Source organism: Phoca vitulina, unplaced genomic scaffold, assembly GCF_004348235.1.
Source record: "Phoca vitulina isolate PV1807 unplaced genomic scaffold, GSC_HSeal_1.0 scaffold1, whole genome shotgun sequence".
NCBI lineage: Eukaryota > Metazoa > Chordata > Mammalia > Carnivora > Phocidae > Phoca > Phoca vitulina.
Genome location: NW_022589704.1, coordinates 3,186,806 through 3,199,079, shown reverse-complemented (window position 1 = coordinate 3,199,079; position 12,274 = coordinate 3,186,806). Strand labels below are relative to the sequence as shown.

Here is a 12,274-nt window from a genome sequence, read left to right as displayed (position 1 = left end):
GAACCCAGACAACCTGCAATTTGGGGGAACAGAGCTGGGGGGACGTAAACCCTTGGCTTCTCTCTCCTCCTGACCTCAGTGGTCAGGAAGCCAGAAAGCAAGGGGACCCACTGGCTCAGTCCTGGAAGGCCAACCTTGGGCACTGAGCAGGGGACAGAAGATCGGAGGGCCCAGCAGCAGTGCCCTGACTGAGCTGTCTCCAGGGGCAGAATGTGCTCCACAGCTTCCGTGTGCTCTGAGAAACAGACCAGACACCTGGTTGATGGCGACAACCACACACACTCACTGTTCCACGTAACCCTTGTGATCACTGACCACTGGACACCACATAGCATACCACTGTCCGCTCTAGCCTGCGAATGAGGAAACAGGTCAGTGGCCACACAAGGCAGGTGACAGCCCTGGATCCTGCGCCCGCCTGCTCCTGAAGATGGGGACCCCTGGAGAATCCAACCACACTACTCTCTGGAAAACAACAGGTCTCAGTAGACCTTGTCTTGTTCATGAGCCAACAAACGGGAAAAAGCCAACACGAGTCCCCTGAAAAGATGTGCAGCAAAGACCAGAGGGACACGCCTGCATGGCATGGGGGACCAGCAGACTTAGGACAGCACTTACTCCGTAGCACAAATAAAAATCGAGAAATGGTGGATTCAAGGAAACAAGTAATGAAGGATGAGCTGAAGCCACAGAGTGAGATGAAAATGCCACCTTCGAGTAGAGAATCAGGAAGACCAAGTCCAGAGTCAGAAACGAAGAAGATGACCTCAGAAATGCGGAGGACGAGTGCAAGGAACTTTGAGAAGCACCAAGGGAAAGAGCAATGACATCAGAGCCGTGTTTTTACCCGCGGGTAATAGCTCTTTCTGGAAGAGACACCACAACAGTGAAACAGAGACTCTCATGAAAGATACCCACCAAGAAAACCATCCTGGCCAAAGACAGATTTGCAACCGCCAGTCGAAGGACTCCTTGAACAGCACGCAAAGGTGCGTGAAGATCCAAGCCTAGAGATGTCCCAATGTAAAATGATATTTTCAAGGGGAAAAAAAAACTCTACCCACATCCAAACAGGAAAAACAAACAGGTTACCTACAAAGGATGGGAAGTCACTGAGTCCTGAGCAGAAGATACAGTCCACAGAGGTGATACGCGGAAGACAGTCTCCACAGCTGTGGTCAAAGGGAGCAAATCTCAGTGGAGCATACCTGCTCATCACGGCTTTAGAGAGCAGCATGTTACCAGGGTCCTGACTCACAGAGAACCCAAAGCCCCAGAACAGCAAAACACCTGACCAAAGTCAGGAACAAAACAAGCAAGTCTACTCCTCAGTCTTCATTTTGTTGGATTGCTTGTTTGTTTTTTAACATTTCAGGGATGTTCTAGCTGACTCAGTGAGAGCACGGAAAGTGCTCACTTTTGGAAAGAAAGAGACCAAAGACTAAGAATGCGCTGTTCCCACAAAGGAAAACACCAAAGATCCATAAACCTGGAGAGATGTTCAACCTCATTACTCATGAGGAAAACGCAAAGAATGAGGTCACCAAAAATTAACAGGACTGATGGCATCCAGTGTCCACAGGGTGGGGGATTCGTGTGTTGTGGTCACTAACGGTCTTTCTGGACAGGACTCTGGGCATGTCCAGGACGATTTAGAATCTTCACCCTTCTCCCTGCTAGGAGGCCCCTCCACTCCCCAGGAACGCCTGTACGTGCGTACAAAGACCCATGAACGTGGTGTACGGAGTGACAGAACTACCAAAGGACCATCTGCAGGGAGGCTGCTGGCATCCCATCTCAGGCACCCTATCCACCATGGGCACCCTGGCCCCACCCCAGTCCTCCGCTCCCCCTGGCTCAGAACACAGCCCCAGTCTGCACGAGGGTCTACAGCTCTACGAGGCCTCCCTGGCTGCCTCCGGAGAATCTCCTGCTGTGGCCTGCCTCCTCGGCCCTGACACTGAGCTCCAACCCCAGGGACTTTGCACTTGCTGCTCCGTGGTGCCCACGGGACTCATCCTGCAGACAGCTTGTCCATCCTGCACAAACAGCACTGACTTCTCCCCTACCTGCCCCCACATCCCCCGCCTGGCTTCCTGGCCTCCATGGGGCTGACCGCTGGACTCCACCTGATCTGCTGGAGCTTTAGCTGTCCTCTGCTGTATCCCCGGAGCCCAGCACGTATGGTTAACGACATAAAGCCTGGGACATCTGTGCTAGGGGATACTAAGTACCTACTAAAGACAGGGAGACAAGACACATGGATAGAGGGAGCTTCTAGGACACAAAGGATCAAGTTATGGAACAATAAAGAACAACAACAGTGGGACAGACAGCATATAGGCAGGGCTGGACACCGTCTTCTGTTGATTAGCTCACTCCTTCAGCACATGGCGCTTCGGGCTGGTGGACATCAGAGAATGGGACGGACGTCCTTCCTGCCCTTCTGAGCTTACGTTCCAGTGGGGAAAACAGATCATCCACAAGGGAATGGCATAGACAGTAGGAGAATGCTAAGCGCCACGGGGAAAGCAACAGAGCAGGGGATGAGGAGTGTTGTGCGGGAGAGGCTGAGAGCGCCGCCAGAGAAGGCGAGCGTACGGGCACCATCTGACCTTGTGCCTGAGCCCCCGTGTGTGGTGCTGATTCACAGCCCCTTGACCTCACTCTCCTGCAGGCCTGCGGCCACGGCGGGCTATACGCTCACCTGCTCCTCACGGCTTCACACCTGGGGCAGCCCAGAGGCTCTGGCCGTGCTGGCCACATGTGGCCTTAGATGAAGCCCGGCACGATGGGGGTGGGCCCTTGCCTCCCCAGCTGCTGCCAAAGGGCCCAGTGAAGCAACTGGCCGGGAGGGAGAACACACTCTCCCGGGGTGAACTCTGGCCGTGGGGGATGGGAGAGAGGACAGGTCAGCAGGTAAATCCACCCCTCCATCCCTCCCTGGGATGGATTTCGGAAGCTCTTCTTTCTATCCTTCCTTCTTTGTCCTTGTCTTTTCTGATGAGCTTTTTGATGAGGCCCCTATGGGCTGAGAGACCACCCTGCATCCCAGCCTTCTCTACTTGCCTATTCCCTCATTCTTGCTGCCTGAGACTGCACCTCCCAGTGAAATGCTAGCCGTAAGTGTCAGCCCAGACTCTGCTTTTAAGAGAACCCAAGCGAAGACAAACTGAAGAGAATGAAAGAGTGGGCCAGGAAGGTGCTGGACGAAGAATATTCTAGGCTGGGCGGGGGGGGGGGGGGGGGCAAGAATAAAGGTCCTGAGGCAGGGGCATTTGAGGAAGATGGACCAGTCTGGAGCAGAGTGGGCAAGGCAGAGGAGGGTGATATGGGGCACCTCACAGGGGCAGAGGCAGGACTCTGGCTTTATTCTGAGTGAGATGGGAAACTGAGTTCTGTGCAAGAAGATCTGACTTAAACTCTAACAGGGTTATAGGGTGGACACAAGGTGGAAGCAAGGAGACCTCTTAGGGGTCTCCAGTTGAGTAGTTGCCAAGGGGCTGCCCCAAGGGGGGCGAGGGCATTCTCTCCCTCCCCAGTACCCTGCACATCATCCATCTCATCTCACAGCCCTCCCCAGACAAGCAGCCTCTGTGAGTGAGATGTGAAGGCTGAGGGGTTACGTAGCCGCCCTGGATGGTAAGGGCATCAGCGGGTTCCACTGCTTCCTGGCCCTGTGATCTCGGGCAAGTCCCTGAGCCTCCTGTGCCTTGTTTCCTCCTCTAGCGAGGTGGCAGCACCCCTGTCTCTCGGGGGTTGCTGGGAGAGCTCAGTGACAGTGTGTGCCAAGTGTCTGGAATGCAGTCGTGGCCGACAAAGGCTGAGCTTTCATCATCACTGCCAATCACTGCAGGAAAACAGACGGGGTAACAAAATAATTTTTTTAAAGAAGATATTTCACTGCCACCAGAGCTGTCTCTGGCTTGTGTTTAAAGGACAAGGAGCTCAGCTAGCCACCCCCAACTCAGGCAATAAAGACATTCCCTGGAAGGAGGCATCGCACACTTCGCTTCCATGCACGCCCCAGGGGCTTGTCTCTCAGCTCCTCAGAGAACTCCCAGCTTTGCTACCCTCCCGGACCCTGGGAGCAAGTCTGAGTAGGATTCATTGAATAGAAGTCACAAGATTACCTTAGGCAGAAGATAAATCTTTGCAAAGAGGGCCAGACAAGCATGGCAGAAATGTGAAACAACAAACCAACCAAACCACCTGAAACTTCATCATTCCAGAAACTGCATCGCTCAGCACCACTGGCTCTAATGGACCGACCTTATTTTGCCAAGTTGACAAAACCAACTTGCTCATCAAAGCAGGCTTTGCCTCCTGCCTTCCACAAAGGTTTATGGAGCAGCGGCTTGTGCCAGCACTGCCAGGACCCCGGGGATCCCTGGGCAAACCTGTTTCCACCCCCGGGAAGAGGTGCTCATAGTCTGGGGCACCAGGGGCCCCAGAAAGGAAAGGACAGCCAGGCTGAAAAGGGGGCTGCTGGGGAAGCTGGGGTGCACCTGTCCCTAGAGTCCCCTTGCTGCCCCCCGGGCAGACGTCCGCCCTCTGGCTCTGCCCCAGAGAATGGGCAGACTGAAGGGAGGGAGCTAAGCTTGGACCCCGCTGCTGGTCATGTGACCACGCCTTACTAGTGAGGGTTGCCTTGACTGGACACAGGAACATTTAGAAAGTACAGTCCACAATGAGATCATAGTCTGGGGTGGGCCTCCCAATGATACGGGAGGGGGAGGAAGTGGGAGGGGGCATGGAAGGAGGGGGGCTGAGAGCCAGCTCGTTAAAGCCGGCTGATGAGTTCATGAGGGTTCATTATGCCATGCTCTCTACTTTCACATGTATTCATAGTTTCCATGATCAATAGTGGAAAACACTGGGAATGAAAGCACAGCCTGGTCCTCAGTTCCACCCTCCACTACCACCGCCAGGACTCCGGGACAGGTGAGGGCTTCTCACGCTCAATGCCCGTGACCCGAAGGGGGATTTACCACATTTCTTTGTGGAAATCAGAAGTCGGTGTATGTGTGGTTCAATCGCTTGAGGTGATCAATTTTTTGAAACAGAAGTATAAGATCCAGAGAAGTCTTCAATCGATCTATGCCCACAAACTGAGTACACTGGTGTACCTAGCACCCAGCTCTGGAAGCAGAACCCTACCAGTCCCCGAGGCCTCTGGTGGCCCTCCAGCCATCATGCACCCCCAGGGTCACCACCAGCCTGACTTCTGACAGGCTGGTGAATTCTGTCTGTTTTCACACTTTACAGAACAGGGCTCCATAGTGTGGACTCTGTGTCTCAGAGCCCATGGTATTTTATAGCCCCAAATATTGTAACGTGTTTGCTCCTTCCTGGTAGGAGCCAATTCCCTGAGGCCAGCCTGCTGTAATCTGGAGAAAATGTTTGTCCTGCTAAATAAACACCCGCGCTCTCCATGGCAACAGCTGGGTAACTGAGGAAAACGCCGTCCAAATATGGAAGGGAAGAAGGCAGGAGAGATGCATGTCTCGGCCTCACTAAGACTCCTTTGGATTCTCTCAACTCTGTTTCCAAAGCCTCAAATACGCATAAGCGTGAGATTTCAAACAGCGATAAGGCAAAAACGTCAGCTTCCTGGCTTCAGCATCTAGGGAAGGAGCTAGTCTGGGTGCCCATGAACACCTAAGCTGTTCCCACTATTCCCTGTCACCCGGCAGGAGCCCCCGGAGCCCCCAGGGCCACTCAGGACTGGCACCCCCTCCACGGCTGCCTGCCTTGATAATGCCCATGACCGGTCCTCGCTGCCCGCTCACCTACTGCTTCTGATTCCCTCTAGACTAGGAAGCACAGTAACAAGCTTGTTACAGACGTGGGGCTTAGAGAGTTCAAACCACAGGCTAAAAAAGTAGCTCAGGGGGCGGAGGCTCCTGTCCAGACCCCCCTGACTCTCTGCTGGGTCTGCAGGTGGGCCAGCTTCCCAGGGGGTGGGGGCACAGAGCAGATGCACAGTGGAGGGGTTATGTGTCTCCTCTTAGTTTTGCCCATGAAGGCAGTTTTCAGCGTCCCTCTCTTCTTTTGACTAAATGCCGAGAGGTCCTGCCAGCCACTCAGTGACCCAACAGAGCCTGTGGTTGCTGAGGCCCGGTGAAGTTACATCACCACTTAAAAAAAGAGCCATGCCCACCAGTGTTTTTCTGAAAGTTGAGTGTGTGCATGAGAAACAGCACAAATGAGGGGAACCTTTGCTGCTTCCTTCGAAGCATGGCAGATGTACCTCACAGGGGAACGTCATGTGACCTAAAGTCACATCAGACACCTCTGTCCCCTGCGCAGGGGCCTGAGGAAATCATCCATAGAGTAACCAGAATCCAAAAAGTCCCGGGAGATTGCCCAATCTGAGCCCTGCCGTGCAGATGAGGAAACTGAGGCCCAGAGGGGTGGCTGAGTCACGCCTCTCTGCCCAGCACCCCAGCCTCCACAGAAAGCCAGGCTGCATCAGTTCTGTACTGGTGAATCACACCAAGATGCCGGTGACAGATAACTGTGGACACCCACAGTGCCATCCCGGCGCTGGCATATCACAGAGCTTCCACTTAAGAAAAGAGGAGCCCCTTTCCTCATTCTACTCATACACCTTACAAGAAGTGATTAACCTTGTATGCAAGAACTCAAATTTCCAGTTAAAGCCCTCACATAGAGCCCTGTTCATTCTCAGCCAAACGCAGCCCGGGGCAAGAAACCCCAAATGGGGCTAGAGGGTGGGGTGTCTCCCCTTTGCAGCCAGGGAGAAGGCAGTGGCCCCCAGGATCAGACATGGGAGGTGAGCAGGATTCATCGAGGGGCTTCTACCATGGTGCTGGGGTTCTTGACATTTGGGGGACCTGGGGCTCCTCCCCCAAATTCTAGCCCACTCAGATTCAGCACCCAATTGCAGGCTTTTGCAGAACCTCTGAAGCTCATCCTGACCCAGATCAAGACCCACAGGATGATGGAAGGACCTTGGAGACAACCAGGGCCTGGGCCTGGTCCTGCCATAGTGTATGCCCAGCAGGTATCAGGGGCTCAGTTTCCTAATCTGTCAAGCCAAGGTATTACCCTGGATGATTTCCAGGGTACCTTCTGGCTCTGTTGTATGAATCAGCTTTCCAAACTGCTTTCTTTTGTGTAGGTTACAGAAACTCTGGCAACCGGGTTCTCATCCCTTACCTGGCCTTCCTGGAGCACTTAAGCAGGCCACTACCCGCCCCTGGTCCATGTCCGGGCCTTGGCAGCCAAGGTACACCCTCAAAAGATGGTGTGATTACTGCATCACAAAGTGGGATCCCCTTCTCCTCAGTCTGGGGTGAGGGAATAAATACAGGGAGGTCCAGGGGAGGCAAAGGGGGTGAACCTTGGGTGGGACCTCCCTGCCCACAGGGTTCTAGGCCTGGCTTGGAACAGGAACTTTCTTGTCTCTCTGCTCACCCAGTCCACAGGACCCGTGGGCTGTCCGGGTAACGCTCCTAGACCAGTGCCCATCAATGGCCCTTCCCCAGCCTGAGACTTGGCTGTCTGGCCTCAGAGCAGGAAACCAGCTCCCCAAGGGGTCCTGCATCTTCCCAGGGACAGTTGCACTGAACCTCAGTTGCCTTAGTCTTCCCGGACCCTCGCCCCATGGGGCGCAGGGAGGAGTGGGAGGGTCCAAAGAAAATCATCTAGAGAAGGACAGCCCCGTGTGGTAGTCACTCAGTAGCTCCATGACCTTACACAAGTTACCTAACCTTTCTGGACCTCAGTTTCTCCATCTGTAAAATGTGGATAACAGTACTCACCCCACCCCACCCCCAGGCCGGTTTTAAGCGGAGAAGGAGTCACATGGCAGAAAACTCTGGGATCACGCCTCAGTGGGCTGCAGGAGCGGCCGCCGCCCGCCGGGAGCCCGTCCGCCGGACCCCAGACCGCCGGGCCCAAGGCCCAGCGGGGCGGTTACGTAACCAGCCAGCCGGGCTGCCGGACCTCAGCCGGCGCCCCAGCCTGGCGCCCGCCGGCCCGACTACCCACCCCGCCCGCCGCGCTGCGCCCTCACCGAGCCGCGTCCCCTCCGGTCCGCGCGTCCGTCCGCGCGTCCGTCCGCGCGTCAGTCCGTCCACCCCGCCGCCGCCGCCAGCCGCCCGTAGCCCGCAGCGCCGCCGCCGCTGTCACATAGTGGAAAACGTGACTGCGCGCGCCGTGCCCGCCCCCGGCTGCCGCTATTGGCCGAAGCGCAGCCTCATCTGCATACCGGGGGGGCCGGACCTGCGAGCACCGCGTGTCCATTGGCTGCAGCGCCCGTCGCTCTCTTTACATAAGACGCACATGGAATTCCATGTTCACCGCGTCGGTTCCTCAATGAAGACGCGAAGCGCTCGTACCCCCTCCTCGTCCTCCCGCGTGGTCCCTTCCACTTCCGGCCTCGGCATCTTCCATTCAAGACTGCCGGCGTCCGCGGGCTTCGGGAGCGCCGAGTGGCGCGTACCACCGCGGGCCCGGGGGAGCTGGGCGCGGGCGGGGACCGGCTCCGGGGCACCTCGGTCCGGCCGGCCGGGCACCGAACGCTCGCTGAGGCCCAGGCCCTGGAAGGCTGCCACGTTCGGCAACGGGCCCGAGGCGCGCCCCCGCGAGAGACTCCCTGCGGACTCTTTCATTCACTCATTACCATTCATTCATTTACTCACTCCCATTCATTCTCCACTGGGCGCTGAAGCTGCCCGGGGACCGAGCCGAGGCCGCGGGGCAGGAGCGCCCGGTGCAAGTCCAGCGGGCCTCCGAGCTCCACGCTCGTTCCACGTCTGCCGGGACGGTCAGCTTCCAAGTGGCCTTTCTTCTTTTTGAGATCACGTGTCGCAATTTTTGATTCAGCAAATAGGGTCATTTTTACCAGGAGGAGGTACAAAAGAAATAAATGAGGTGCTCCCAACCACGTCATTAGGGAAAAAGGACCGGCTCATTCCTGAAGAGGGAACGTAAATAGTCGTTTGGGCGGTGTGGATCATAGATTAATGAAGGCCAGAGTTATCCGCAGAGGGCCCGCGGAGGACGCGGCGCTTGAAGATGGGCACCGAAAGGCATTTGGAAAAGGAAGGTTTTCAGAAGGCACAAGCCCCAGAGACACACGGGCCAGGGGCGGAGGGCTCTGGGAGACGGTGCTGGATCTGGAGCATCCTGGCTGTGGCCATTTTTCTTTCAGTAAGCATTGTCTGGGGCCGGTCAAGCCCGAGGTTTCTGTTCAAGGCACCAGGAGACAGTGGAACTTCCTCTCAGACCGGCTGGAGGCTTGAGACCTGCTCGTAGGACATGAAACAGCATGCAGCCTCCAAGGCAGCTCAGCTGCAGCAGGCTCTGAGAATGCAGGGCCCCAGCAGGGACGGTGGGCTGGCTGGGCTCTGAAGGGCAGAAGGGGCCTCTGGCATCTCCCTCCATTGGTCCTGTTCTTCCTGCGGGCAAACCCACACTCAGGACCTCCTGTGTTGGAGCCACTTCTTTCCTTCTCCTTGACAAGATGTGTATGCAACTTTGTCAGACCCAGATGCAAACTGGGGCAAATAAAGTTCATCAGGACAGCCCTTCCCACAGAAGCCCTGGGAGGCCTGCTGTGTGGCTCACACTCCAAGGTGATAGTGGCCCTCCTCCCGTTTCTCTGACACTGACACCTAGACACCCTTCCCGCCCCCTCCCTAACACACACACACACACACACACACACCAAGCAAATCCAGGCCCAGCTGCACCCTGCACACACCCAAAGGCCTTTTGTTTCTTCATGTACATTGACGTCAATGGTGAGCTCCATTGTTCTGGAAACAAGAGTAAACAGCTCATCCACATCACACAGAGATTGTTCTCCTGCTCAGCTTTTCCTTGCTCCTGCTCCATATTCAGTCTGTAGCCTAATGTCACATTTCCTCCCTAAATTTAGCCTTTTCTATTTCTACCCATAAATCTGGTAGAAAGATGTTGAAACCCATTATATAAAAAATTACAAAAAATGAGGCACCTGGGTGGCTCAGTCGGTTAAGTGTCTGCCTTCAGCTCAGGTCATGATCCCAGGATCCTGGGATCGAGCCCCACATCGGGCTCCCTGCTCTGCGGGGAGTCTGCTTCTCCCTCTCTCCCCTGCTCATGCTCTAGCTCTCGCTATCTCTCTCTCTCTCATAAATAAAATCTTTTAAAAAACATAAAATAAAAAATTACAAAACATCATGGACCTCTAGAACCCTTCAGAACCTAACCATACTTTCAGGGTCTTACAAATAGTTTTTTTTTTTTTTTTTTTTATTCTTGTTATTGGGAACTTTCATTCACTCCACAAATATTTGTGGAGACCTAAGTGTTGGGGGGTATGCAAAATGTATCTCATTGGCTCATTTGTTTGCAATGTAGAAGAGGTGATCCCCTAGGACCAGGCTAAGCCACGGGGGCGTTCTCACTGAACTGAGAATCCTGAGGGTGTTTGTGTGTGTGTGTGTGCGTGCGTGCACATGTTGGAGCACTAAAGTGGTGGTGGGGAATGAATCCTTTCCTGGTCAGCCTACATTGACCTAGTAATGTGTTGGGTTAGCTGTCACCTCTGACACAGAACCCTTGGCCAGGCAAATTGCTGTTAGCACTAAAGGAGGTAGCCTGGGGGCAGGGTGGTAAGCCAGTTTCCCCAGCTGCCCGGGGGATGCTGTTAGTGGAAGGAGTTGGCCTCTGGTGTCAGCCTTCATCCTGCCTCCCAGCCAAAGGCTGCTTTGCCCCTGCGCCCAGTCCAGTTCTACCAACCTGTTTCCGCCAGTGGGCCCGGCCCAAGTCAGCCCTGCCCCTCCATGCCCAGGCCCTGCCTGGAGGGCCCCTCTGCACCTGGGGTTCACCCTTCTGTAGAGCCGCTCACCAGCCCTCTCCTCCCCTCACGCACTCAGTCAGCCAGCTGTGTCCTGAGCAACTAGTATGGGACAGACACTGTGTTGGCCAGACGCACCTGCCGTGGTCAGAGTGGACATTCCTGCCCCGTTCCCCATCTGAGGGAGAAAGCGCTCCATGTTTCACCAGGAAGTACGATGTTCGCCTTAGGTGTTTATCCGTTTTATAGATGGCTTTGTCAGAGAGAGAAGGTTTCCTTCTCGTATAGTTCCCTGGGAGGTTTGTGGTGGTTGTTTTAAATCTTACACAGGTACATTGGGATTTTAATCGATAGCAATGATTATTATTTTACAGTAACTCCTCCAAGTTAATCTATTTTTGTGGATCTGCAAATAATTTAAATCACTGTAGCTTTGTCTCTACTAGATAACAACCTGTATAGACTTGCTTACTTCATTATTGTGATTAAAAACAAAAGATAGAAATGAATGAAGGGGTGCCTGGGTGGCTCAGTCGTTAAGCGTCTGCCTTCAGCTCAGGTCATGATCCCAGGGTCCTGGGATTGAGCCCCACATCGGGCTCCCAGCTCAGCGGGAAGCCTGCTTCTCCCTCTCCCTCTCCTCCTGCTGTGTTCCCTCTCTCACTGTGTCTCTCTCTCTCTGTGTCAAATAAATAAAATCTTTAAAAAAAAAAAGAAATGAATGAAAATATTAGTGCCCAAGATTCTGCTTTTTTTTTTTTTAAAGATATTATTTATTTATTCCTCAGAGACAGAGAGAGAGAGAGAGAGAGAAGCAGGCTCCCAAGGAGCAGGGAGCCCGATGCGAGACTCGATCCCAGGACCCTGGGATCATGACCTGAGCCGAAGGCAGACGCTTAACCATCTGAGCCACCCAGGCGCCCGATTCTGCTTTTTTTACGTTGTCAGCTTCTCCTTTATTTCTGTAGGAATCCAGTGATTAGATGTGTACCCAACTGACTTCTCTTATTATTAGCTTTCTAAAGAAAAGACATGGTTTTAACTGAAACCAAAACACTGTTGGCTAGCCTGTCACTTGAGAAAGGACTAAAACTTCAAACTTCCTGGTCATGAGGCCATTAAAAGAAAACCCAAGGACTGAGGTGAGAAGAAAAGTGTCCCCTCTGGGCTGGGAGGTGGGGGCGGCGTGGGCAGGTTGAGGTGTAGCCGGATCTTTGCCTCCGGACCTTGAGGGCTGACTTAGGGGTCAGCTGGTCTCTGGCAGCCTGAGCGCCTCCCCCACCCCCTGAAGGTTCTGGGCCACCAATATCCCTCAGTCTCCTGGTGGGGCCCAAGGAAAGATGGCATTCCGACAAGGCCACTTGTGTACAAGGTGACCCCATGTCCGAGGTGCCTCTGTCTTCAGAGGGTGGAAGTCTCTCTCCTTGGTTGGCAGGCCACGCTACTGGACGGTGCAGG

At 54.5% G+C, this 12,274-nt stretch overlaps 1 protein-coding gene across 1 annotated transcript in view; it reads right to left on the bottom strand.

Moving 5' to 3' along the window:
* PER2 (period circadian regulator 2) overlaps nt 1–8,800 on the bottom strand; it is a 39,602-nt gene extending 30,802 nt beyond the window's left edge. Inside the window, exon 1 of the mRNA XM_032391405.1 lies at nt 8,673–8,800. Coding sequence (XP_032247296.1) covers nt 8,673–8,678 — 6 coding nt within the window. The 5' untranslated portion in view covers nt 8,679–8,800. The remainder of the gene's footprint in view (nt 1–8,672) is intronic.
* Nucleotides 8,801–12,274: the final 3,474 nt, after the last annotated feature.